General features: G+C 41.1%; 1 protein-coding gene across 4 annotated transcripts in view; it reads right to left on the reverse strand.

Annotated features, from left to right (window-relative positions):
- spag9b (sperm associated antigen 9b) overlaps nucleotides 1-27,142 on the reverse strand; it is a 68,429-nt gene that overhangs the window by 36,006 nt on the left and 5,281 nt on the right. For all 4 annotated transcript variants that reach the window (XM_034108097.2, XM_071206807.1, XM_034108092.2 and 1 more), the window contains exons 2-4: nucleotides 21,131-21,251; nucleotides 16,748-16,818; nucleotides 12,876-12,970 (exon numbers count right to left, since the gene is read on the reverse strand). In XM_034108097.2, the coding sequence (XP_033963988.1) occupies nucleotides 12,876-12,970; nucleotides 16,748-16,818; nucleotides 21,131-21,251 (287 nt within the window). The remainder of the gene's footprint in view (nucleotides 1-12,875; nucleotides 12,971-16,747; nucleotides 16,819-21,130; nucleotides 21,252-27,142) is intronic.

A 27,142-nucleotide genomic window follows, 5' to 3' on the forward strand; every position in this document is an offset into this window, starting at 1 on the left:
ACCTTGAAAATCGGTGTCAAAAGGGGACGTTGTCCTGGCCGATTTACCTTGTGGTTGTTGCTGGGGCATGCGCTTACAGAACAAACACGGCTCATGTAAAAACAATGAGAATATTTGGGGCTAATAAATAACCTGGGAATATCGACTTTCATCGATTTCTTCTGTGTGTGATTCTCGGAATTAAATTACCGGACAATTACACACAGCAAATATTCGGAGAGACCTTGAAAGAGAGCATCAGTAAAGTGGAGCTTCTGCATTAGAAGCAATGTGATAGATTTGTATCGAAACAAATTGCCGAATTCAGGAGATTTCAGAGGTTAAACTGCCTAAATCAACAGCATTTCTGCTGCGCTGCCGATTCTCTCCCCCCTGTGGAGCGCCGCATGCAGACAAAGAGAGAGGAACAGCACATAGTCATTATTTCCGCGATATTGCCATTTCTGAACTAAAGAAAGTGGTTAAACGTGGTGTGAGAATGTCATATATGAATTGCTGAATTTAGCTGTTGTTTTTTTTTGAAGAAAGGGTGAGAAAAAATTAAAGTCTATGCTTTTGGACGAAAAAAGCAAAGCACCACTAAAATAAGCATAGTGGTTGTTGATTTGAGAATAAATTAGTTATTGCTCTTCAACAGATTGGAACAGCACATAGTCATTATTTCCACAATATTGCCATTTTTGAACTAAAGAAAGTGGTTAAACGTGGTGTGAGAATGTCATATATGAATTGCTGAATACAAGGATTATGAGTAAGAAGGCACTCATAATTAAACAGATATTTCTCTACCCCCTCTGAAAGTCTCCCTAATTCGGATTAAATTAAGCTGGAAGGTTTTTTTTGTCACGCTGGCGATTGTTGAGAGTTTATGTTTGTTTGTCTAAATTGCAGTGTTTGTTTTATTGTACTAACCGTTAAAAATGGGTAATACTGTCTCCACAAACGATTCGGTTGGTAAGAGGAAAAATAATTCACGCACCAAGACACTTCCAAAAAATCCTATTACAGACAGCCACTACACGCACATGTTTTCCCCTAATATGCCGTCGGAATTGTCGGAAGAAGCTTGGATTGGACTAAAGTTATGCCGTTCACCTCGTTACTTTGTGAACACTCACAACAGAATAGTCAGAAAGGAAAGATTCCGTTTGAATGGCCGTTAACTGGTACTTTTGACATGGTCGTGTTGTGGCAGGCATTCAAATTAATTGAACACGAGGCGAATTGCTCCTGGGATGTAACCTTGAGCTCAAGGCTTTGATTGATCGAGTTTCTAAATGCGCGGCGAGCTGTCATTTGCTTAGCCTAGAGGCTGCTTTTGATGTTAAATCAGAGAACATGTCCAGAATTAAGGAAAGACACGGAAAGGACGTTGCAGCCATTGCGAAATCAGTTATGTACGATTGGCTGAAAAGACAAGGGAAATCTCCCAGCACAGCTCAGTTAATTTCCATTCTAACAGACGCTGGGCTGCTGGAGGAAAAGCAGGCTGTAGCTCTCTGCACACAAATAATTCCCGCGATAGGACTCTCAAATCCTGTTGCAAGAAACTCCGATGATGATCTGTTAATGACAGCTGCAGCTATCATGAATCAAAATGGGTTGACATATCAGGCAGGACAGTATAGACAACAAGAAAGTGAGCAGCAGGAACACAGTGCAGCGGACAGTGGAGAGGAAATGTCAGATAGCAGCTCATTACATACCCCCACTTCTGGTTCCGCAACAAAAATGTTATACAATCCAAACACGCCGTACGGCACCAGTTTTAACAAGTATGTCCCGCATAGAATTATCACAAGACTGCAAACATCTCAGGATAATAATTCTGCTGAAGCTGTGACCGCACCGAAAATTCTGATAGGAGAAGTTCCAGTTTATAAGCCTTGGACACCCGCTGAGGTCATGGATGTCACTAATCACGCTCCAAGTCCCACTAAAAGCCCAGATGAGTATCTGTCGTGGTTGACTAATGTCTGCTCAGTTTATAACGGTTTGGTTCATGATGTTAAACAGCTGATAATCCTAACATACAAGGCAGATTGGCCCACGTGCAGAGACGAGTTTAAATTCCCTGTCTGTACGCCTGCAGGTGACTGGCCTGCGACACAGACGCGTGATATGTGGATCCAGACCGTCGCTGCTGTGGCGATTAGAGCATGCGCTAAAACTCACAGATGTTTCGCTAGTGACGGCTTGCGTACAGAACCCAACAGAAACTGTCCCAGAATTTCTCCAGCGTTTCATGACAGTGTGGGATAATAATGCGGGCATTAAAAGAGAGGGCAATGATTTGTTCGCCATACAGAGTTTGTTACATCATGTAATCCCTGAAACAGCTCAGGCCTACATGATGGCGACCCCCAGAATTGCCCTGCTGATGCAAAAGTTGCCTCAAAATACACAGGCTTATCAGAGTGCGGATAACTCCCAGCAGTTTCAGGGACAAAACCGCACACAGCAGTATCAAAATCAGGGAAGATCACAGGGTTATCAAGACAAGGGCAGACAGCAGCAGAACAAAAATTCCAAAAAGTTGATGCCATGTCATGTCTGTGGTGCAACGGATCACTGGGCGGGGCAGTTTGAGGAAGAAAATAAGGTGCTCTTATCTAAGAGCGCAGACGACTTGACCACTCAGGGCCCAGACCCTGAGGGCAAAACGACACCAACGGGCAAATCAGTGCCTAGCGACAAGGACAGGTTGTATCCAATCACCACACAGACATTCAGTATGGTGCAAGAGACACAAAGAGAGAGAAAAGGAGGAAGAATCAGGAGGATTGTCTCCCTCCCTGATCATAAATCAGAGACTGTTTCTTTTAACTGTCCAGCTTCAATATGTGATCCAGCTAACTGTATTATTGTATTTCCTGTGTCCTTAGTTTACTCAACGTGGGTGATATATCCAATGGACCAGTACCGTGGGGACGGGGTCACATCAGAGGGGGTGAGAATAGCACTCAACACCATTGAAGACATGCCCCCAGAACTGTGGTGTAGCACTGTAGAACAGGTTAAGACACTGATAAGGGATGAGGCAACATGTAGAGTGAGGAAACCAGATTACCAGGTTCCCAATCCAGGTGCTACTGCATGCCAAATGTCTGGACCAGATAGCAAAACAAATGTTCTATCCACTCCACTTAAACACTCAGGAGGTGATGTAGATTTTTCAAAAAAGGCCTTAATCACTCCTTTTAAACAAACTAAAACTAATTCTGCAGTAAGTTTAATGTTAGACTACGCACATGAATGCTATATTAGCAACTGTTGGCTGTGCCAAAATATGCCAGAATCTATGCATTCTCCCATGTTTAGCCCAATTCCTTTCACGAAAGCTGACTATGGGTTAGTCAGCTGGAATGATATAGATTCCAGAATTAGCGATGAGGCTGAGGACTATGGGCTCAGAACAGTCTCATAATACACACATGCGCACAGAAGGATTCACACTTGTATTTCATGATCCGCAAAAGGATTCAAACTTGTATTTCCGGATCCACACTTGTGTTTTTCAATGCACACACAAATGTATTCCGTTTCATATACATGTAAATAAAATCCAAATACAGAAAAAAGTTTTACATGTGTATTTTTGATCCTCACATATTTGTTTTCCGTTTGAATCCCCTGCACCTGCAAACACAAACTGCTTTCTGTGCACGGATCGCTGTGCATTCGTGTGTGGGTTTTTTGAGACTCCCCTGACGGTCAGCCGATTCGTACTTGTAATTATTTCTATCTATAGCCAATCAGATGTCTCCTCAATTCTAAGCCAATCACATGAGCGCGCCCCCACGAGGGTAGATTTCTTGCGTTCATGACGTAGCGCTTCATGTACGCATTTTGCGCAGTCCGGAGCCGACAGGTCCATGGAGCCTGCCTGCAGGCGCTAATCTCAGGACACCTCCACTCTCAGTACAGCGCCACTTTCCGAACAGGAAATGCACGAAAATACAAGCCTTTATATTATTAAGGTACAGCGCCACTTTCCAAACCATTGATGAATGCTTGTGTACACAAAAACGGCAGGCAAAACCGTTTTAAATGTATTTCTTGTATGGCGAATACAGCTGCTTTATTTATGTCTGTATGAAGTTGTTGTGAGTGTGGAGGGAGCAGCTACAGGTTAGCTTAGCCTAATCGATCAGTGCACTACGAAGCCAGTGCTAAACAGTGACCTGTTAACGGGGGGAGCCCCGCCGGTCATTATCGGCCGATATTCACTCTTAATAGTTTGATCGGTGCTCTCTATAAAGGCCGATCAGGAGAGCTGGATCTGATCGATATGGACATAAACGCGAAGTATAACCGGACGCGAGAGAGAGATCAGATCAGCTGCTGAGTCTGATGGAGACACGCTGCTCTGCATGAGCCTGATGCTCCTCCCTCTGTTTAGCGAGCTGACCGGACTGCGCAAAATGCGTATATGAAGTAATCTTACCCTCGTGGGGGCGCGCTCGTGTGATTGGTTTAGAATGAAGGAGACATCTGATTGGCTATAGATAGAAAAAATTACAAGTACGAATCGGCTGACCGTCAGGGGAGTCTCAAAAACCCACACACGAATGCAAAGCGATCCGTGCACAGAACGCTGTTTGTGTTTGCAGGTTCAGGGGATTTAAACGGGAAACTAATAAGTGAGGATCAAAAATACATATGTAAAACTTTATTTCTGTATTTGGATTTTATTTACATGTATATGAAACGGAATACATTTGTGTGTGTGTATTGAAAAACACAAGTATGGATCCGGAAATACAAGTTTGAATCCTTCTGTGTGCATGTGTGTATTATGAGACTGTTCTGAGCCCATATAGGACTGCTACACTCCTTCCTACCCAACAGACTCTGATAAACCGTTACAGTACGAGGGTCTAGTCTCTCTCATTGTTGATACAGTAAATAAAAATTACCTGCCTGACGGTTTCAAACGATTGATGTTTTTAAAACTAATATATGTGAAGAAATACATTAACCTAGCTTTTGAATACAGATTCCAGTTAGCTCTGGCCCAAACTAATTGTTCGGTTAATTCCACATGTCCAACATGCACAAAACAACCACACATGGCATCTTTGTTGGTTGAAGCTTTGGTAACAGTTGTGCCCTGGTTTGGCTCCAGAACAGTGGACTCCGTTGAGGTTAAAATACATGACTGATCGCAACCAATACCCCTAGGCAATCCCCCTACACGGGACTGTTCAGTATATGTTCCCCCAATTGTAGTACAGGAATGGAAGAATGTGTCCATCTGTTTCCAGAATGAAGCAGGATCTCACACCTCTCCAGATGTGGGACACAGCGACTGTAATACCATAGTGAGGGTACAATTAGCCAGAATTCGCCTCCCACAGAGAGTTTACTTAGTTTGTGGGGACCGAGCGTATGGCTGCGTGCCCTTTGACATTTTTTATGGCACCTGTTATCTAGCCTACCTAATTCCTTTAATCCGTAAAGTAGAGGCAAATGAGATTGCAGCGATACTTCCCTCTCTACACAGGAACAGCAGGTCCATTACAAAAGGACAACAGATAGCGAGCCTGTTTTTGCCTTGGTACGGCATTTATGTTAGTCAGCAGGAAATCATGGCGTTATCCAAAGTAGAGGAAAATCATCTAAATGTAACACAGCGATGTTAGCTGAACACAAAGAATTGCAGGAAGTTAGGACAGTAGCACTACAGAATCGCATGGCGCTGGACCTCCTCTTAGCTGCCCAGGGGGGCACTTGTAAAGTAATTGGAACTGAGTGTTGCTCTTTTCTCTCTGATGCGACACCGGAAGTAGGGCTGGGCGATTTTTTCGGTTTTCACGATTAATTTGCATTTGAACTTTCCTACGGTTTGTGAAATGGAAATGAAATCGCGATTTTAAAACATTTCTAGACTCCGCAGATTTGTTTTGCTTTAAGGGACTCCGTAGTAGCTTACTCTCTCACTTTCCAGAACGCGCACAAAACTCAGCCACATTGCCTGTGACTACCCGATCTGCAGCTCTGCAGCTCTGCCCGATCTGCTGTTGTTATGCTGTGTTCGTTGTTCGTTGTTGAGCATAACAGAGGACTCAGACAGTGTACATTACATATATAACTAAACACGCCTTTTCTCCTCCTTATCTCTTTCATGACTTTTCATTTAATATGGTTTTGAACACTGTAATCAATACTCAATACAGGAAAAACTTCACGGCTGGTTTCATTTCTGGTAGTTCCGGATGTTGTCTCATGCTACCCACGTCTGTAAACAAACGTATTCAAATAAACTGTACCTTCATTTAATATTCAGCAATAATAATATCTCGACGTTTATACAGTAGTTGTAGTGTTGAAATCAGTAGGTTTCGGTGTGCAACACTCCGTGTCATATCGCTACTAAATTCACCTCTATAGTAAATGGTATTAGCCACATGCTAAATGCTAACCGGAGATGAAGGATTTTCAGAATAAAAGCTTAACAACTGCGCACGAGAACTTCTGGTTTTTCAGTATAAAACAGCATTTAAGCTGACGGTATGTTTAAGGTACTTTATGCCATCAAAAACATTGATTTTAATTTATAACACTGTGCGCATGTGCAGAGCTGCAGATCGGGTAGTCACATAGCCTACTACAATCACATTCACCGCTTCACCGACAGACGTACCATAAAAATGTCCACGAACACAGATGAAGAACTCATTCCTAAAAAAGGTGCTACTTCAGTTTTATGGAAGTGGTTCGGGTACAAGCGGTCATACATAGAACAAACAACTGTTCTGTGTAAGGTCTGTAGAAAGACAACTTCCTAGAAAGTTAAAAGGGATGTTATTTTGTTTGAGGGTATTTTTTTATTATTCATTTCATTATTTATTATTTGTTGTTTTTCATTTTACAAGTTTTTTCAGGGATGGCCTACAAGAGATTTTTTTTTCAGTTTGATTTAAAAAAAAATCTTTGCACATTAATGACAGCCAAGTGCCGTGGTGCTGTTTTTATTTTATTTATTTTATTATTGAACAACTGATTTGTTCACATAGGCCTAGACTACTTGGTAATCTCATTTATTTTTATTGTGTTATTAAAGAAAATATGTATTGAAATTTTGCCTTGGTCTTGTTTGTTTAGAAAAAAAAGAAAAAAATCGAGGTTTAAATCGAAAATTGTCCATTAGTTAGAAGAAAAAAGGCCAAATCGCCCAGCCCTAACCGGAAGTTATGGATATGATTCATGATACTGCTAACGGGATAAAAGCATTGCATGGATCCTGGGGAGCGGGGTTGGTTAAATGTGTTGTTACTGTTGCAGTGTTTATCTTGGTTGTGCTAATCCTAGTGATTTGTTTGATCACTGTAGTTAAATTAGCCATACGCAGGGTTGCCAAGACTGCCCTCCAGGCCCCACAGAGGCTAGTGGGGTATTCAACTGTAGATGACACAATGTTGATGTACGACGCCGAGCTTCCAGACCCATGGGTCTCCATCGCAGTTTCTGTACCATGGGTACCCCCTTTCAGCGATTGATAAATTGATTAAAGTTGACACTCAAAATAAAGAATAGATGTTTTTATTGTAAAGAACAGATGTTTTTGATTTTTCCTTCCTCAGGTTGTTACAATAAAATGTCTGATTTTTCCTTTTCAGATTTTGAACAAATGTATTTGAATACAATGTATGTACTGTTAAGTGCCTTACTCTTGAATAAGCCTATTGAAGTAAACGTAATGTAATGTTAAAGATTGAGGACACTGTAACTTTACAGATTGATCGATTCATCACTGTGAATTTATACCTTAACTAGGAATTTTAACTGGATCTCTCATGAGTCTGATTTCATACCTCAATTGGATTTCTTATAATCCTAAATTCTAATTGTGTTTTAATAAGTAATTGCCTTGAAGTAAATCTTTGAGATGTAAGCTGATTGTGAATTTGTGTTTGATGAATGAGATTAACTGAGTGATAAATGATAAAAGATCTTGTTTTTGAAACATATATTTTACCATTATATTTTTGTATTGCATGTGTGTTATTATTGTGCTTTTTGACAAAAGAAATCAAACACTGAAGAGAAATGATTTTTCTATTGTGGTTGTCTGTATCAACCATTGTGATTGAATGTTTCAATCTTATTCTGCTTTTGATGTAATTAATGTAATGGGAACCCACACAAGTGTGGACCATGCACGATGGCTTTAACAGACCGGTTCTTTGTCTTCAACATGTCTGGTATCGATTAGGGAAAATCGCGCGAATATAGGCCACTCCTTTATTCATGTATAGATCTGCGCTGTGTTTCTTTGTCTCCTCAGTGTTGGCTTGGTCTTTCCATGATGAAAGTTGTGTGAAATATCTTGTAAACGCTCCGGCCGTATGACTCAATAAACTTCAGTGGATGATTGTCAAAGATCCTGGAGAAGATTGTCTACAGTCAAATTATGTTTTTTCTGGAAGACAACAACATACTGGAGGTTTTCCAATCCGGTTTTAAAACTATGCACAGCACTGAAACAGCGCTTTTAAGAGTCTTTAATGACATCCTCTTATCTACTGACTCTGGGGAATGCGTTGTGCTCCTACTTTTTGACTTAACTGCTGCTTTCGATACAGTCGACCATGACATCCTGATCTCCCACTTGGAAAAGTGGGTGGGCATTGAGGGGAAAAGCCCTGGAATGGTTCAGGTCATATTTGAAGGACAGAACTTTCTCTGTCAGCCTTGGTGACTCCGAGTCATCCTCTGCTCCACTCATGTATGGGGTCCCACAGGGCTCAGTATTAGGCCCCCTGCTATTCTCCCTCTATTTGCTCCCTCTTGGGTCCATTTTTAGAAAGCACGGCATCGCATTCCACTGCTATGCTGACGATAGCCAGATTTATGTCCCTCTAACAAAGAAGGAGGGTTACCTAATTAGCCCACTGCTAAAGTGCCTAGATGACATAAAGGCCTGGTGCAAAATGCTGCAGCAAGGCTCTTAACTGGCACACGGAAGTTTGACCACATTTCCCCTGTTTTAGCTTCTCTCCACTGGCTGCCAATTTATTTTAGGATCCATTTTAAAATTCTTTATTTACTTTTAAATCCCTAAATGGCATGACCCCCACCATACCTTGCTGAGCTGCTACAGCATTACACGCCGAGCCGCCCTCTCAGGTCAGCGGACCAACTGCTCCTGAATGTGCCTAAAACCAGGTCAAAGCTCAGAGGGGACCGTTGCTTCTCTGTAGCGTCTCCCAAACTGTGGAACGCTCTGCCCCTGGAGATCAGACAGGCCTCCACACTGCCTGCTTTTAAATCGCTTCTTAAAACCCACCTCTTCTCCTTAGCGTTTTAACATTTGGCGTTTCAACATCTTTTAGAGTTTTGCTTTTTTGCATTTAAATTGTTTTTTGTTTTTACTTGTTTTATGGTGTGTGAGCTGAGCTGTGTTTTTATCTATTTGCCTGTACAGCACTTTGGTCTGGAGGTTTAAAGTGCTTTATAAATAAAGTTTGTATTGTATTAAGCAGATTCCAGTTTCCATTCTTTCATCACATTGCTGATCAGAAGTTTTCTTCACATTACGTGTTCGGCGTAATTACCTCGACAACTTCTGTAGTCCTATTCAGCCACTTGTTAACAACCATCGGTTTTCAGACACGTAAACTCTTCAGAAATCACCAGTGGGGTCACTGCTGATGTATTTAATGTCGTAGAACAAACATGATCAGTCTCTTAAATTTGTGTCGACCACAAACCTTATTTCCAGCTATTTTCCAAAATCCTATTGAGAAATCCCATTGACTCCGAGACGAGGGAACCGGTAGTGGTAAAATGCTAACTCACTTCCGGGAGTTAGGACTCGTCACTGCACCACTCTATGATTAGCAGGTATTATGGTTTATGCTAGTATTTACTGTTCGGCACTAAATGCAAAGTCATTAGTCCATTAGTTGACCTAGTGTCTTTAGTTTTGCTGGTATTACTTTATAAGCCAAAGTGTGAGAAAGTGTTAAATGTTGACCTGATGATGGTGCAAGAGGGAAAGTCAATCAATGACCAAATGTATTGCAATTCGTGCATATGTGAAAAAAAGGTGGATGTGAATATAGGTCAGATTTGGTGGCAGTACATCGAAGAATCATCAACAAACCATCTGATGGCTAGGGTGGGAGACCAATGTGTAAACAGAAACGGAGTGAATACTGGTACTTGCTGACACAAAGGGCTGAACCAGTATATCCACACAAAATACTAATTACAAATAGCCTTTTTTTAAATTGATATGTTCATAATAACTGATAGTGGGTCTGCTGACCTCCTGGCATCTGCAGTAGGCATAATCTGCTCCACAAGTGAGCAATCAGCCACAGAGCTCATCAGGCCATCGTAGGATTACTGGAGATGACTGTGACAGCTCTGATCCACAGCATCCTCTAGCTCAGTGGTTCTCAAATGGGGGTACGGTGACCCCTAGGGGTACGTTGGAGTACTGTAAAAAAAAATAATTTGATAAATGTTTGATGTGAATGCGCCTGCATGGGCGCTGATTAACTGAACTGAAACAGGTGTGTTAATCAGCTGAGGGACTCACAGCTGGGGGACTGACAGCGGAAAGAGAAAAGGCAGTGGAGAACTGAATGGGGGTTGGAGAACGCTACATGTGACTCAGCACTCTTTTGGGTGGGAGGGTGTCGTTCGCAGCGGATAGAGCTGCCGGCGACGAAGACAGCCAGACAGGAAAGACGTTAGAGTGTCAGGATCGGGAGGCCTGTTACCTCCTATAGATAGTCAGGGCCGGGGTTTTAGTGAGTGCGAGCCACGATCCCTCCTTACGCACGGCGGTGCCCAAGCAACACGGACACCAGCTGTGACTCAGTTCACGTCGTCCAGCGAAGCTAATCCCCGGGGAGTTGGACGGCGTCCCAAGCGTAGACCCCGGGGGAGGGTCTCGCCAACTGGCGAGTTACGTATATTCATTTATATTGTTGGATGTCAGATTTTAGAAGTATTTTACAGTGTATGGAAGGAGAGCAGCAGGGGAGAGGCTACCACGAATTGGAGCTCTCGCCCTAAATTGTTGGTTGGGTCATTGCAGTGTGTGTGTGCTGTGTGTTCATAATTAGCCTAGTTGTGTGCCTCCGGCAGAGGGTGTTTGCATGCCGTGTTCTTGGTGTGGTGTGCCGCGTTAAACGCTAGTACAACTAGCCCTGCTGAAGTGTATTTAAAAGTGGACTCCACAGTCTAGTGGGGGTTTCTGGTGCCCCGTGGACTCGCTTCGTCTTGTTCTCTCCTCTCCTCTTACCAATTAACTGTTGTGGTTAAAATAAAGATGTTCCTATATTTTGTACAAAGCTGCCTCTGGTATTTATTAGAAGGTTCTGACAAAGTGGTAGTGTTTCCTGCCACACTGAGCGAATCCAATATACCGTACATTTCGGACTATAAAGCGCACCTGCATATAAGCCGCAGCAGCTAAATTGTCCGTCTGTCTTGCTCTCGTTCTGTCTCTCGGCTCAACTTTTACTTTGGCGCTACCTGTCTCACTCTTTACCGGCCTCCAGCTTTTCCTGCTGGCTGGAGCCCGTCGCTTAAAGGTGGCGGGCGCGGACCGGTCATAGAGCCCATAGTGTTAAAGGTGGTTAATTTTACCTGTAAAATCCATAGATTTAGGAGGTTCCCTAGTGGCCGTTAGCTGTACAAAAAAAAAAAAAAAAAAAAATGGGGAAAAAAGTCGCGGCTTATAGTGCGAAAAGTACGGTATATTACAAATATACCAATTTTAGGAAAAGTAAGGAAGTTTGAGCAGTGTGGGTTTTATATGAACAGAGTTATACATATTTCAAAATGCAAAGTGTAATAACTGCAGTTTGCCTCCCTGTCAGAAATGACAAGATCCTCAGTGAAGCAGAAGCCCATGTTTCTCACTACATTGTAAGTACAACTTATTAAAAAGATCAGTTTCAATGCAACTAATGTCGTCTTAGTGTTATTGCATGATGTTGAAAATTGGTTGGCCATGAATTTAGTGATGGATTGTAAACATTTGAAAGGTAGCATTTAAAGTGTTCTCAGTTACAATGTTGTTGTTTTAATAAATCAGACACTGATGGTGCAGCGCTGTACTGTACCTCTTTATATAGGCATTTTCCCCCTAACAATTAGTGTTTGCGCTGATCAGGGGGTACTTGGCTGCATTTTTTTTCAAAGGGGGTACATTATTGAAAAAAGTTTGAGAATCACTGCCCTAGCTGTCCCACTCAACTCCAGTTTCATTTATTTCAGAAGTTTATAATGAAGGTCTATCTTTCATAAAGTCTGTCCATGTGTCTGTTCCAAAAAGGGTTACTGTCCAAAGCAATTGAATGGACATACAAACACACCTGTCAAGTCTTAAAATCAAATGTTCTCATTTATTGTATTGTGCCCATTTTCAGGTTCATATATGTATGTTGTGCCTCTGCTGTGACATGTCTCCATGCTTTAATGTTCAAAAAGCACTTTCTTTTTCTCATTCTGACTGTGCTGGAGCACCTCTTCTCACCCTCTGTCTGAAACCAGAGCTGCTCTGATTGGTTAGCTGGCCAGCGCTGTTGCGATTGGTCAACTGCTTAGAGATTTTCCATCCCTTAACGGTACGTATCACGTACAATGTGTTGGAGCACTAGTGATGTCATTATGTAATGGAAGTAATCTCGCAGGGTGGGAGAGAAACTTCCTCTGGTGGAAACTTTGGGATGTAGCCTTTGCAGACCATTAACATGAATGAAAACCAGATTATCAAATGTAAGACTTTTTAAGACCCCGCAGGAACCCTGTATAACACACTACAGGAAAGGGGAATATCGAAAAAGCATAACAAGGCCTCTTTAAGAAGGAACTAACAGTATGTAATGAGTATGGTGTGGTTGTCTCACCGTGTTCTGGCTGATGTCCCTGTATCTGAGGGCTCATGTGCGACTGCATGCTGGTGTTTCGTTCGCTCCAGGTGCTCCATGTAGCTGTGGATCATCTGGAAGGGATATGGCAAAACAGAGTCGTGGAATAAGCTTCAATTTCATTTGGAGGTAGTTTCGTCTCAATATGGCAATATTGTAACTCAAATTGTTTAAAGTGTCAAAAATAATTATATGTATAAGCCTATGTTGCATTTGTTCCACATATGCAAAATAAGATTTGTAAACTCTGAAAATACTTTGCACATATAAAATTGATCTGCAAATATAAAAAAAATCTGTGGATACATTCAATTCATTTACTTACATTTATTTAAGTAAAGTAAAAACATTTGTTGATATCTTTCATAACTTTGTGAATCAAGTTATGTTTGGGGATCAAAAAAGCATTTATGGATTTTAACTCTATGTTTTGCACCAAACATACACAGAGTTTTCAGACATATGCGATGGCCGTGGTTTCTGCATTTCAAAGTAAGAGCAGTACAGGTTGTGTGCCGTTTATTTTTAAAATGTTAACATGTGTTATGCTATATTAAAATGCCAAAAACCTGTACAAAACGAGGATGATGAAATGACTGTTGTTACCAAACTACAGCATACGTGATTATACCATTTGAAACATTCATGGTCACTCACACATGAAGAATACGTTTATTATACGGTTACATGCCGATTTACAGAAGCACGTTGCCCATAAACTACATGTCCCACAATGCATCTCGAATTTGACTTTTTTTCTACAAAATATGCTTTTTCCCCTTAGAATTCGATTTGTTTTCAATACTTTGCTTTTTTTTTCAAAATGTTGCTTTTCTTTTTAAATCATTTTGTGACATTCTCACCGAAGAGACTTGCAATTTATTTGCCGTAGACGTCTGCTTTCAGACGTAGTTAATTATGAAGTTATTACCCTATCTGATAATAATCCAATGCAGAGGCAATAATGTAATATAATACATCATTTTATATATATATATAGTCTTAAAGTTACAACCGGCCCTTTGAGTGCCACCATAATTCCAATGTGGCCCGCGATGAAATTGAGTTTCACACCCCTGTTTTAGAGCATCCGTTAGTGATGCATCATTTATTAAGAGAACTAGGCTGACTAATGACTCAACAAAAACATTATTCATGTTTGGATACTTCATGTTTTAAATCATCTTTTCTTCTAATTTTCACAACTTTTTATTGAACCAGAGGTGCATATAATGACACTGATATTGGAATGTATTGATGTGGAATAATTCAATAATTAATTTCTTCTTTTTTATGTGTTTTTGAAAAGCTAATTTCAGGGTTCATACACTTTTTCATCAATGATTTGTAATGACTTTTCCATGACCTTTACCTCATTTTCCATGACCAAACAAAAATTACCACTGAAAATGGTTTATTTGAACATGGAACAGGAAAATAAGGTCTGCATATGAAACATGTAGTGCCTATCTAAAACAAATCAAATAGTAGCTTACTAGCTTCTACACGCTAAAGCAACTGTAGTCATGGAGGCAAACTCATCAGGTATGAAAAAGGTGACAAGGACCCGAGCCCCCGACCCCACGGAATATCGGCTTTAAAATGAGGAATAACAGAGGATTTTAGCAGTCAGAACAACTAAAGCAGCAGTGTTAATAATAACAGAAACGCCAAAGAGTCACATCTAATAGAAATATATAAAAGCATTTATTTTAATTGTGTAGCAGTCAGTTTATAATTCTGGCAGCACTGTTGAGCATTTTGAAAATGTATTTTCATGCCTCTGTGCAAGGCTGAGTCTTTCTATCTTTATGGCATCTGGTGTAAAGTAACTAAGTTCATAAACTCAACAAGTACTATACTTGGGTACAATTTTGAGATACTTGTACTTTATTTAAGTATTTCAATGTTTTGCTACTTTGTACTTCTACAGTTCAGAGGTACATGGTGTACTTCTACTCCTCTACAGTTCAGAGGTACATGGTGTACTTCTACTCCTCTACAGTTCAGAGGTGCATGGTGTATTTCTACTCCTCTACAGTTCAGAGGTACATGGTGTACTTCTGCTCCATTACAGTTCAGAGGCACATGGTGTACTTTTCCTCCACTGCATGTATTTAATACCTTTAGTTACTTCACAGATCTGGATGAATGATGTGAAATATAACCAAGTGTTAAATCAGACTTTAGTTCCACCTGGAGTAAATCCACCAGCTACCCTGCAGTCTACAAAGTCATTCAAACTCGCTGCAATCATTATAAAACATATATATATATATAATTCTGAAATGGACCAATCTGCACAACGACTACTTTTACTGTCGCTACTTTAACTATATTTTGATGATAATACTTTTGTACTTTTACTTGAGTAACATTTTGAATGCAGGACTTATACTGTAACAGAGTATTCCTACACTCTGGTACTTCTACTTTTACTCAAGTACGAGATCTGAGTACTTCTACATTTACTCAAGTACAAGATCTGAGTACTTCTACTTTTACTCAAGTACAAGATCTGAGTACTTTACTTTTATTAAGTACAAGATCTGAGTACTTCCACTTCTACTAAAGTACAAGATCTGAGTATTTCTACTAAAGTACAAGATCTGAGTACTTCTACTCGAGTACAAGATCTGAGTACTTTTACTTTTCTGAAGTACTTCTACTTTAACTCAAGTACAAGATCTGAGAACTTCTACTTTTACTCAAGTACAAGACCTGAGTAGTTCTACTTTTACTCAAGTACAAGATCTGAGTACTTCTACTTTTAAGAACAACATCCGAGTACTTCTACTAAAGTACAATATCTGAGTATTTCTACTAAAGTACAAGATCTGAGTACTTCTACTCGAGTACAAGATCTGAGTACTTTTACTTTTCTGAGTACTTCTACTTTAACTCAAGTACAAGATCTGAGTACTTCTACTTTTACTCAAGTACAAGACCTGAGTACTTGTACTTTTACTCAAGTACAATATCTGAGTACTTCTACTTTTAAGAACAACATCCGAGTACTTCTACTAAAGTACAAGATCTGAGTACTTCTACTTTTACTCTAGCACAATATCTATACTTATACCACCTCCGTTTATAGCCTATGAAAAAAACTATTAGAAAACGAAGGCTAAAGCTAACGTTAGCAGATAGTGACAATGTCTGCTCCGCACAGTTAACGAACGCACCGTAGCTAAACTGACCTTCATACCGGAGCAGCAGAGTTCAGCCGACAGGCAGGAAGACTCGAGCACACAGCTCGCGCTTCATATATTAAAAAATAACACCATGCGCGTCATGATGGCACAGAACAGCTCGCGACCGCAGATTATTTCGGCGATTAGATAAAATGTAAATTATATTTGACGCAACTTTAGTTACATTTCCATGACTTTTCCAAAACTTTGGGAAAAATATTGTTTTCCATAATTTTTCCAGGGCCTGGAATTTGCATTTTGAATTTCCATGACTTTTCCAGGTTTTCAATGACCGTACGAACCCTGTCATTTGTATATAAACTGAAGCATTCCCTCTATATAATGCTTCGAAAACAATGCCTGAAAGATCATTTATCTACTGCTTTTTCATACACATTCACTTTTATATTGACAAGTGATATTTTATTGATGTTTTTATGTTGTTCCTGAATTTTGACATCAATATTAGACTCAAGCTGTTTGTAAAATGATCTTGTGTTGACTATTAAACAGTGATGTCATTAATTAGGTGGAGGCTCCAAATTGCTACCTTTTCTCTGCACCGTGTATCATTAGTTATGTGAAATACAGATACAACACTGTGTGTATCTGGGTGACATGTGACCAAACACACGTCCTTATCTCAGGCAGACATACCTCAGTGTGTCTCTGATGAAGCGTGTTGTACTCCTTTTTGAGGTCTGCTTCTCTCTCGTCACATCTGATAACTGCATGGAAAAAAAGAAAATTACTTCAAGTGCATATCATGAAAAACACCATAAGTTAACAACAAAGATCTTAATAACAACAGCAATAGTTAAATAAATAACAAGTATGGATCAAACTGCCACATTGACTAAATGTGTCCAGTGGGAAACCAAGTATACACCATTTTTTTCATTGGATTCTGGGATACCGTTTGGTGCTAGAGTGCAATAACCTCTCATAGCCAGAGGAGGGCCACCATGCATCAACAAGGAGACAGGTTATCTCAGCCCTCTGAAGCAGGGACTTTCAATCTTAAAATGACCGAGCAGCTCCTTGGGTTTTGATTTCAATGGTGTCAAAAGTGTTATATTAATGATGTGGTTTGTAGTAGGGTTTCAAGATAAAAAACTAATTTCACCTATTTTGACTGATATTGCAATTGATTCACAATATTGGAGGGCATTAAACAAAGATATCTTTCAGAAGTCCATAGAATACGATTTGTAGGGCCAGCAATTCTCTGTTGCAACAGTAATTACTTAATTTAGAATAAAATGTACACATATTTAGCTTGCAACACATATTGCGCCTCCTGCAATTTGAATATTACACTGGTGAATAGCCTATATTACCATTACCACTTAAAGGTGGGGTAGGTAAGTTTCAGAAACCGGCTCGAGATACACTTTTTGTTATATTCCATGGAATGCTCTTAACATCCCGATAGCAATGAATATCTGAAGTGCTTTGACAAAAAATCCATAAAAAAATGTCATCTGTAGAAGCCGTGATACTGTAAAAAGTACAACCAATCGGATGGCCTACCTGCCTGTCAGCCTTCCATCGGGGCACACACTTATCTCGTGCCCTCATTGGTCATGTGCGCGTTCGTGTGTGTTGGAGGAGGGGCTCTGTAAGGAAGTGGCAGATTTTCTCCGGTTGTGTATTTTCAAATTCTAGCGATCTCGAGCCGGTTTCTCAAACTTACCTACCCCACCTTTAAAGAGGCCCTATGCAACACTCTATTGGCTAACGCTCCAACACATTGCACGTGATACGCCAAGGGTGTATCATGTGCGGAAACATTTCCCACACATCTCATACCGGACGAACAATCAAAAATAAAGACCTTTTTAAACATTAAAGCATGTAAACATGTCACAGTAGAGGCAAAACATACAAATATGAGCCATGCATTTTGCATAACATAGCCTCTTTAAGTTCAGATGAATGTGCAGCCCCAGTTTGAAATGATAACATTCAAAGTAACCTTAAGATAATCACTGGAAATATTGGTGAATAGTTATTTTTTAAACTACACATTTCCTGTTTACAATTTAAACTAAAGTGCAATAAAGGTAATTAACAATAGACACACTTATCTTAATAGTAACAATCACCCTCAGTGGTAATCCATCTGTGGCCTTAAGGTGAGATCAGTTTGTAGTCACAACAGCCACACAGTCTTCCTGCATTGCCAGATGTCAAACGCCCTCTAACAAAAAGCTGACTGTGGCACTTCGAAGTCCCTTACCCTCTGTACAAGTGGCCATGAAGAGCCGGCTGTGAGCTGTCACAACTTATTTGCACGACCCGTCATGCTTCATGCTTTGCAGCACATGTCGGAAACATCCTTTGTTTCAGGTGTTGAACAAGGCTCATGTGCTTGATATAGAACAAACACCTACGTAATCAATGAAGAACAGTTCCGCAGTGAGCAGCTGCACAGCGGGATGTAAACAGTGAGGCAGTGAGCAGCTGCACAGAGGGATGTAAACAGTGAGGCAGTGAGCAGCTGCACAGAGGGATGTAAACAGTGAGGCAGTGAGCCTATGAGAGGGCTGAAAGAGGAACTGGAGTGGAGCAGAAATAACCTGGTTAAATACAGAGGTGTGAGCAAATGGAAGTGATGCTCAGGAAAGCCCCACATGATGTTCTCATGCATGTCAAAGTGAAATAAGTATATCAAATACAAAAAGTAAATAAAGCGATAATCATTTTGTGTTTGTTGTCGTTTATCCAAGTTTTGTTTGTTTTCAAATTTCCTTTGATACAATTTAGCAATAAGAGAACAACAATTCGGTACCTAATACATTCTACTGACCTAGAGTGTATACAGAATTACTTTCATTATTAAATAATGTGCTAATGTTCCCTTTTCTTATTGTACCTTCTTTAAATCGATAATAGCTAGGTGTATGAAATGTTAAGCATTTTTTAATGTTTACAATATTGTCAGTCGATAAATGACTGAAACAATGTATTGATTATACCGGAAAATAGCCAACAATGTTACTGTTGACTTTTTCTAGTTTCCCCTCTAGTACCTCTAAACAGATGCCCAGAGTTGTCTATTTGTTATTTGTATTATTTAGTTTAATTCATCATAGTTTCCTTTGGTTAATACTGTATTTAGAGTATGTTTGATCCACTGACATCATCAAACCCACACTAGTGTTCCCTCGGCATGATGGAGGCGTATTTTACGGCCCTGCGCCGAAACTAACAAGCGGTCACACACACCGTCCACAGTGCAGTCATGCACTCATCATGAGGGCTTTATTTGCATGATCTAGTCCTTAAGACTCAGAAAAAAGAAAAAAGCATTAGATCACTCACTTTTTACGTGAGTGTTTTAGGCAAATAATTATCCAAAAACATGGAACGATACGAAAAGTAAGGGTTTTCTAGATGACAAACAAGCAGGTTAACAGCCTCGACTCGTCCTGTACTTCAAAGTGAGCCTTTCTTTATACGTGCTGATTATTATATTACAGCTCATTCAGCAGACATGGCAGTTGGCAGGCTAGTCATGTTAACCTGTGTTATTACATGGCTTAGTTGAATACTCGATTCTGATTGGTCAATTCAGAACACGTGACACGTTGTTAATACCGAACAGACAGACCGCTGTCAAGGACTTATTGACCGTTGTTAAGGACGCTCACATCTTCAGAAAGAAGTCCGGGCGATTTAACTGTATACAGTTGGGCCGAAAAGCAAACTGCATGCAGTTTGCTTTTCGAACTGGGACAAGAAAAACAGCGGAGAAGTAACGGGGCACAAACCCTCCTTTTTACGCAGCGGTCCAGACATAGACATCAAACGGCGACACATATTCACTTGCCAGTTACTTTGTCATTAGGGCAGGGATATCTAGATACTTTCCAAGGTTTGACATCATGAATTGTGCTACTTTTAAAGCAAGGAGCGATGTTTTCAAATCTGTAATCAAAAAGCTCCTCAAAAACGCAAGCAGTTCCTACCGTTGGCTTTTCAAACTGACAAGAGACGCTCTCACTGTTTTTCAAATGTAACAGTTTGAAAAGCAAGCAAACTGTCTGATTGTCTTTAGTTTTCCGCTGGCGTGTGATAGCAACATGGAGGATTTTAACATTCATTTTAATATATTTGGAGAGCACAGTAATTTGGAGTAATAGTTAGTGGCTGATGAGTCCCCAGTGAAGAAAAGAAAAAGACAAGAGGGACAAGAAAACAGCGGAGAAGTAACGGGCAGAAACCCTCCTTTTTACGCAGCGGTCCAGCCATAGACATCAAATGGCAAAACATACAGTGTGCAGTTACTTTGGCATCAGGGCAGGGATATCGAGATACTTTCCAAGGTCTGACATAATGAATTGTGCTACTTTTAAAGCAAGCAGCGATGTTTTCAAATCTGTAATCAGAAAGCTCCTCAAAAACGCTATCGAAGCAGTTCCTGCCGTTGCTACGTTAGTTCAAACAGTAACATCGGACTATTTTTCTTCGCGGATGCATGTCAATTTAAATCAATACATAAAACTATTTTTTAAATCAATAAAATCATTTTCTAAATCCATAAAAGCATTTCAATTAATATTGGGAGTCATAACGTTACTTTGTTGAGAATGTGGCCATGTAATAAGCGGGATAATGTGCAGCGACTTGGTCATTATGGGGAAAAGAACACCGACAGGCTGATCAGGAGCCCGACGCGAAGCGGAGGGATCTGGATCGGCATGCCGATCCAGATCCCTCCGCTTCGCGTCGGGCTCCTGATCAGCCTGTCGGTGTTCTTTTCCCCATAATGACCAAGTCGCTGCACATTATCCCTTACTTAGTTACCTTAACTAGCTGGGACATGGGAGTCCATCTGCCTCTGGCACGTCAGGCTAACACACAGTCACAAGACCTGCAACATGTCAATGCTGCTCACAGGGTCGTGTGTGTGTGTGTGTGTGTGTGTGTGTGTGTGTGTGTGTGTGTGTGTGTGTGTGTGTGTGTGTGTGTGTGTGTGTGTGTGTCTACCCCAGAATAGAGGCAGAACAGTAAAACCTGTGTGTGGGAACTTACTCTGATCGGCATGGTTTTTAGTTTTGCGCTCCAGCTGACGGGAGTGTGCCTCCAGCATCACCAGTCGACTCTGCAGATCTTTCTTCTCGCCGTCCTGGGAGTCTTCCAAGACGATGTACCTCTGCAGATAAACACAGAACATGAAAGGAATTATTATCAAAGCCCTGACATTCTAACGAGTACTGTGAACTCCTGGTTAAGTAATGGCCAGATGATTGGTTTCTGGCAGTGACAGGGATATCACACATGCCTGCTGAGACATGAATGACCTTTTAATCATCACCGTCTATTACATTAGCCACTTTCAGAGTGCAGGAAATAGAGTTGGGGCTCCTGATTAAAGGTTCTGAAAACTCATTTCAAACCATGTAACCAAGTGTAGAACCTAGGGGTTAGTTGAAAGACCATTAACGAGGACCAGATAGAGCACAATGTCACACCAATCACACCCATTGTTCTATACAACACCTTTGTTTGATTTGTTAAGCTTTTAAATGGTCTTGTTCCCAGCTATTTATCAGATGTGCTTTTAACCCATGAACTCCGTGTATCCCTCAGGTCTTCTGCCATTTGCTTTGTATAATGCTTAATGTAAAACAAATGCCCAAGGTAATGTGTCTTTTTAGAATTACGGCCCACAAGTGTAGAACAGCTTCCCAGGACACCGCAAGTCTCAAGTGTGGTCCATTTTTTGTTTTACATATTGTGTATGAAGTTCAATATAAAATAAACTTGATTAATTGATTTTAAATCTTGCGTGTGTGTTTGAGTCAGACCTTCTCGTGCTCAGTGTTGACACCGGTGGAACATTGGGAACAGCCGTATCCGTCTTCTTTCCATTGTGCATGTCATCCAACCTCTCAGAGCAACAGGTGCACGGCGCGGTGCACGGACACAGTTTACTGGGCGAGGTAGGACCAGTTGATTTCAGTGTCATGGTTGTGTTTTCAATCTTCACAGCAGCTGTTAGTCACCTCAGTACTTCTCCGAGGGGATCAGGGACTACGACTGTTTTTATTTCATGAGAAAGTGGATCACAGAGATCATTGGGTGCAGAAACACCAACATCAGCAGCACCGGCAGTATGAGAACAAGAAAGAGCTTTTTGAACATTAAAGCACGGAGACATGTCACAAATATAAAAACCTGAAAACGAGCAGAATATTTCCTCTTTAACATTGAAATGAAATCTGAATTGATGACATTGTTGTGAACGCTGACCCAGAAGTTATCGTCGCCCTTGTGCAGGAAAAGCTAATCTGATTTTGTTGTATTGTAATTATTGCAATAAAACAAGCTCTTTTGGAAGAAGAAAAACATGAATTATGCCGTCAAGTTCTCTTCAACGAGATAATCATTTAAAATGAACAGCAGTTTTGTGATTTTTAAAGTTTAAATGCCATCCATCCATCCATCTTCTCCCGCTTATCCGTGGTCGGGTCGCGGGGGTAGCAGTTCCAGCAGAGAGCCCCAAACTTTCTTTTCCCTGGCGACATCAACCAGCTCTGACTGGGGGGTCCCAAGGCGCTCCCAGGCCAGCGAAGAGATATAATCCCTCCACCTGGTCCTAGGTCTACCCCTTGGTCTCTTCCCAGCTGGACGTGCCTGGAACACCTCCCTAGGGAGGCGCCCAGGTGGCATCCTAACTAGGTGCCCGAACCACCTCAACTGGCTTCTTTCGACGCGAAGGAGGAGCGGCTCAACTCCGAGTCCCTCCCTGATGACCGAACTTCTCACCTTATCTCTAAGGGAGACACCAGCCACCAAGTTTAAATGCATTTGCCAGAATTCAAAAGCTACCTTTAGGTTAGTTGTTTAATGGCATGATCGCATTATTTCACATTGCCACTACTTATTAGTCAATTTATTGAACATGTTGGAAACAAAACAAACAATAATAATTATTATTATTATTATTATTATAACAAAGAGAAGCAAAAAAAACAAAACCGTTCAAGGTATAAAAAAATAAAATTCTCAAATAGTTGATGTCGTGTTGAAAAGGGGCAAGAAGAAGCGTAAACATGGTTCTGGTCCGACCCCCCCTCTAGAGTACATTGTTCATAAAATAAAAGATTAGATCATCGTCACCAGCATCCGTGATATTGGATTCATTGTTTTAAACAAATAATTGTTTGTACAAAACAACAAGAAATGCACATGTCAGGATTTGGTTTCTAAAGAGTTCTAGTTTAGATAAAGTTGCACAGTATTTCATCGTTAGTTATTCCACAGATCAACCCCTTTTGTTGTGACTACTAAAGGTGGAATGTCTCATTTCAGTCTCATATATCCATTGACTTCTTTAAAGCCATAAAAGCTTTAAGCTTGAGCGGGGCAGTAACTGAAGTATTTGATTTTGTAGAATAAACACCTCTTAAGCTTGTGTCAACAACAGACGCTGCTTCAGGGATCTAACCAAAATGTCATCGACTTGAGGCGAGAGAACCAGAAGTTAACATTTCTAACCAATGATCGGGTTAGTGACTCGCTCCTGAAGCACTTTGTAACCAACACATTGATTCTCTTGTTGGTGCTTTGTTAGAGGTTGGTGTTGTGCCTTCTCTTGATGCCTCAGCTGATTGCTGAGTCAGGTGTTTGGTGACAGAGAAAGACTGCGTCTGCAAACATGCAGTCTTGTGATGTGGGTGCTGGCTGTGGACGAGGGGCCTGTGGTCGGGCTCTGGGCGGGAAGGACGGATATCATCTGAGGACCACCTGAGCTCCTCGTTACAAACGGCCTCTTCTTCACACGCACAGCACGTTGAGAGTGGAGGTGCAACACAAAGGTGCTTCTTCAAGATGCTTTTGTGAACTCTCTGAGCCTCTAGCCTTTTCTTTTATTAATACAAAAAAACACAATTCAGTCATTGATGGGCTAAGATGTCTTTCTCTGCCGTTTGCTTCTCAAAGCTCAGCGTGTGGTTCTCAAAGCTCTTTCAGTGGAGAGAACCTGGAGATGTGATGTCTATTAAACACCTAGAATGTCCTTATTCGATCAGTAGTGGCCTTTTTCCTCTCTTCCACAGGGGGTGAGGATGTAATGTGGGGCTTGAGGGAAAGGGCCTACACAGGGCCCAGTTGGGTCTGGGAGGCGTGTGGTGCAGTGGGTTGAGCGTTGGTGTTGGGATCAGGGTTCAAACCCCACTGCAGTCAGCATGTCGTGGTGTCCCTGAGACACTTCACCCCAAAGTGCTCCTGTGGGGACTGCCCACAGTACTGAGGATGTGAGTCGCTTTGGATAAAAGCGTCTAACAAGTGACATGTCATGTAATGTCTGGGACACCAAGGGATCATCTTAAGTTCTGAAGTATGTGTAGTAATCTACTATTTCACATGTAAATCTACTAAGAGCATTAACATAGCACTGGGCTAGACTACAGACGGTAGGTTTCATAGTGGGGTGTGCCCCTTCATTTGGGGTTGCACGTAACAACACGAAGGGCAGCTAAACGGTTACAAGCCTTAGTTTCTGATCATTATAAACTGCTGCATTTGAGGAAACAGGTTTCTCCTCGTTGGATTTACACAAACTATCACTGTCGAGAGTAGCCTACTGTGTGGAGGACACAATAGAAGTGTCTTGTCTGCATGTATCAATAATTTAGAACTCCCAACATCTTCCTCTCTCAAACTGCTGCTCATCATATGACCCAGGAAGAAGGCTTGTGCTTATGACAGCGCTTTAACGTGCACTCTTCCCCTACGCGGCTTGTATAATGCTCTCTTTGTCGCCGAGTGCCAACAACACGCACACAACACATGTGGCTCCGGCACAAGTGCGTGCACACCGCGCACCCACACACACAGACAGGGCTCCACTGTATTGGCACTCAATTACCATTGAGTGGAATCAACTCCTCAGTGTTTGTGGCTGTGTGTTGTCTTGGCCGTCAGATGAAATTAACTGAAGCACTAATGAACCGTTTCAAATAGGATCATTACATCATAATCACACAGTTAATAATATTGAAGTAACAAAACATGCAGCCCTTTGTGGTAAATGAAAGCTTGAGGCAATCAAGTGACTTAGAATATGTGCATAGCCATAGGCTGGGCATATTCTCCAGACACACGCAGCTGCTGATAGACCCACTGACGGATGCAGTTGAATTAGAATAAAAAGTATTCTACAGACAAGCCGGCAGCTTTGTGTGACTTCGGCACAGTGTTGCTATGCCAACATAACAACATGCACATAATGAATGCAGTTGGCATACACTGTTTGTAGTTATACCTACGAAAAGTCATACGTAAATACCCCACGTAATCAATTGGTATGGAACTAGGGATGCACGATATTGGTTTTTTGAAACCGATACCGATAACTTCCTGCTTCTCAAGACCGATACCCGATAATAATATAATATATATATTAAATGTACCTGTAGTTTTTGCACACCTGGTGGTAAAAAAAAGACTAGTAGTGAGCAAATGACATGAGCATTACTACTATGAACAAAACAAAGTTCTGACTCTTCAAAGTGACCATATTTATTTTCCCAAAGAAAGTTCTTGCCTTTTTCAAAAGCCTCGTCGATAGGTGAAAGCCCCGGTGCCTTTGCAGCTGGCTTTGGATTCGCCGCTAGTTTAGCAGCGCAGGCGTCTTCGTACGCTTTGAACACACCATCGTAGCCATGGCGATGTTTCAGGTGACTAATCAGGTTGGAAGTATTATAGCTTGTTGCCTTTTTTTCTCCTCGTGGAACTTCTGCATTGCATTTGTTAATACAAATAGCAAGCGAACTATCTAACTTTGAAAATTTGAAATAGTCCCATACTACCGACGACATGTTTGTTCGCTGTCCTGGCTTCACGGCCGCACACCATTTACGTCACAGCCAGGCATGAGAAGGGAGCGCTGGATTGGTGAAGAACTCCCCTCTTCCTAAACCACTAACGCCACAGTACTGGCAAAACGGGAGGAGCCGAGTGAAAAACAAGCGCCCCTCATCCCAATCCACCCACACCGCAGTATTTTTTTCTTTTTTTTTACCCAAAAAATATATTGTATATTATCGGGGCTATTAATACTTTTATCGGGTTTATCGGGATGACGTCATAATTCCTATTATCGGGCCGATAATTATCGTGCACCACTATATGGAACCCATGTAATTGTTAGCCATGAGATTATACATAGTATAAAAAGCCGCAAAGTCCATGTAGGAAGGAGGCTGTGGTGGATAGCTGGGTCCAGAAGCAATGCTGATCTATTTGTTACGCGTGTTCGATACTTCAAGTAACTAAGGCGATATTTTCTAAACCGTAACAAGTGGTTTTGTTACGTAACAGAGTACTTATTACAAGGACTCGAAAGGCAACTCATCACTCAATCAAAACTAGACTTCCTTAAGATATCCTACACATCGTTGTATGAGGATACATTGCAAAAGGACGATGCTAAAATGTTGATGTTAAAATAAGGTCCATCTTTGTTACATTTGCTTATTAGCGCTGGATATAACTCAAGGACGAATCAGGGAAGTCAGTAAGATTCATCCTATTGTAACCAGGAATCCCTATTCAAATTCTAACCAGTCGTTCTTTGATTCGAGTATTAACCCTGTTTGCCGTGTGTTGTGGGTCTGAAAGTGTTGCCATGTCATCGCCATTCAAATGTTCACCACCAATGTGTTTATCAGTTCTAGAGCACAACATGGTTTACATGAGGCATGAGCACAACGTTTCTCATAGATCTACCCTCCTAATGTTGCTCTCATAGTGCACCAGATTGATGCACACAAAATCTACAAAGTTATCTTTGTAAATGCATGATTTGCGAAGTCAAAGAGTAATCCTGTTGATCGTATAACCAAAGTCAGTAAGATGTATCCTCGAGGAAACAACGAATGCCTGTACAGTGTACACATTTGCATTGGAATCTAATCAGTAGTTCATTCTGGACCAAACTGATGGGAGGTCAGCAGACAACCCTGAGTGGACAAAAGAACTGAGGGAAGGGCTGTGTTTCCCCAAGAACTTCCTGCCTTGCCTTTTCCTCTGCTCTGC

The sequence above is a fragment of the Pseudochaenichthys georgianus genome, chromosome 19, assembly GCF_902827115.2.
Source record: "Pseudochaenichthys georgianus chromosome 19, fPseGeo1.2, whole genome shotgun sequence".
Lineage (NCBI taxonomy): Eukaryota > Metazoa > Chordata > Actinopteri > Perciformes > Channichthyidae > Pseudochaenichthys > Pseudochaenichthys georgianus.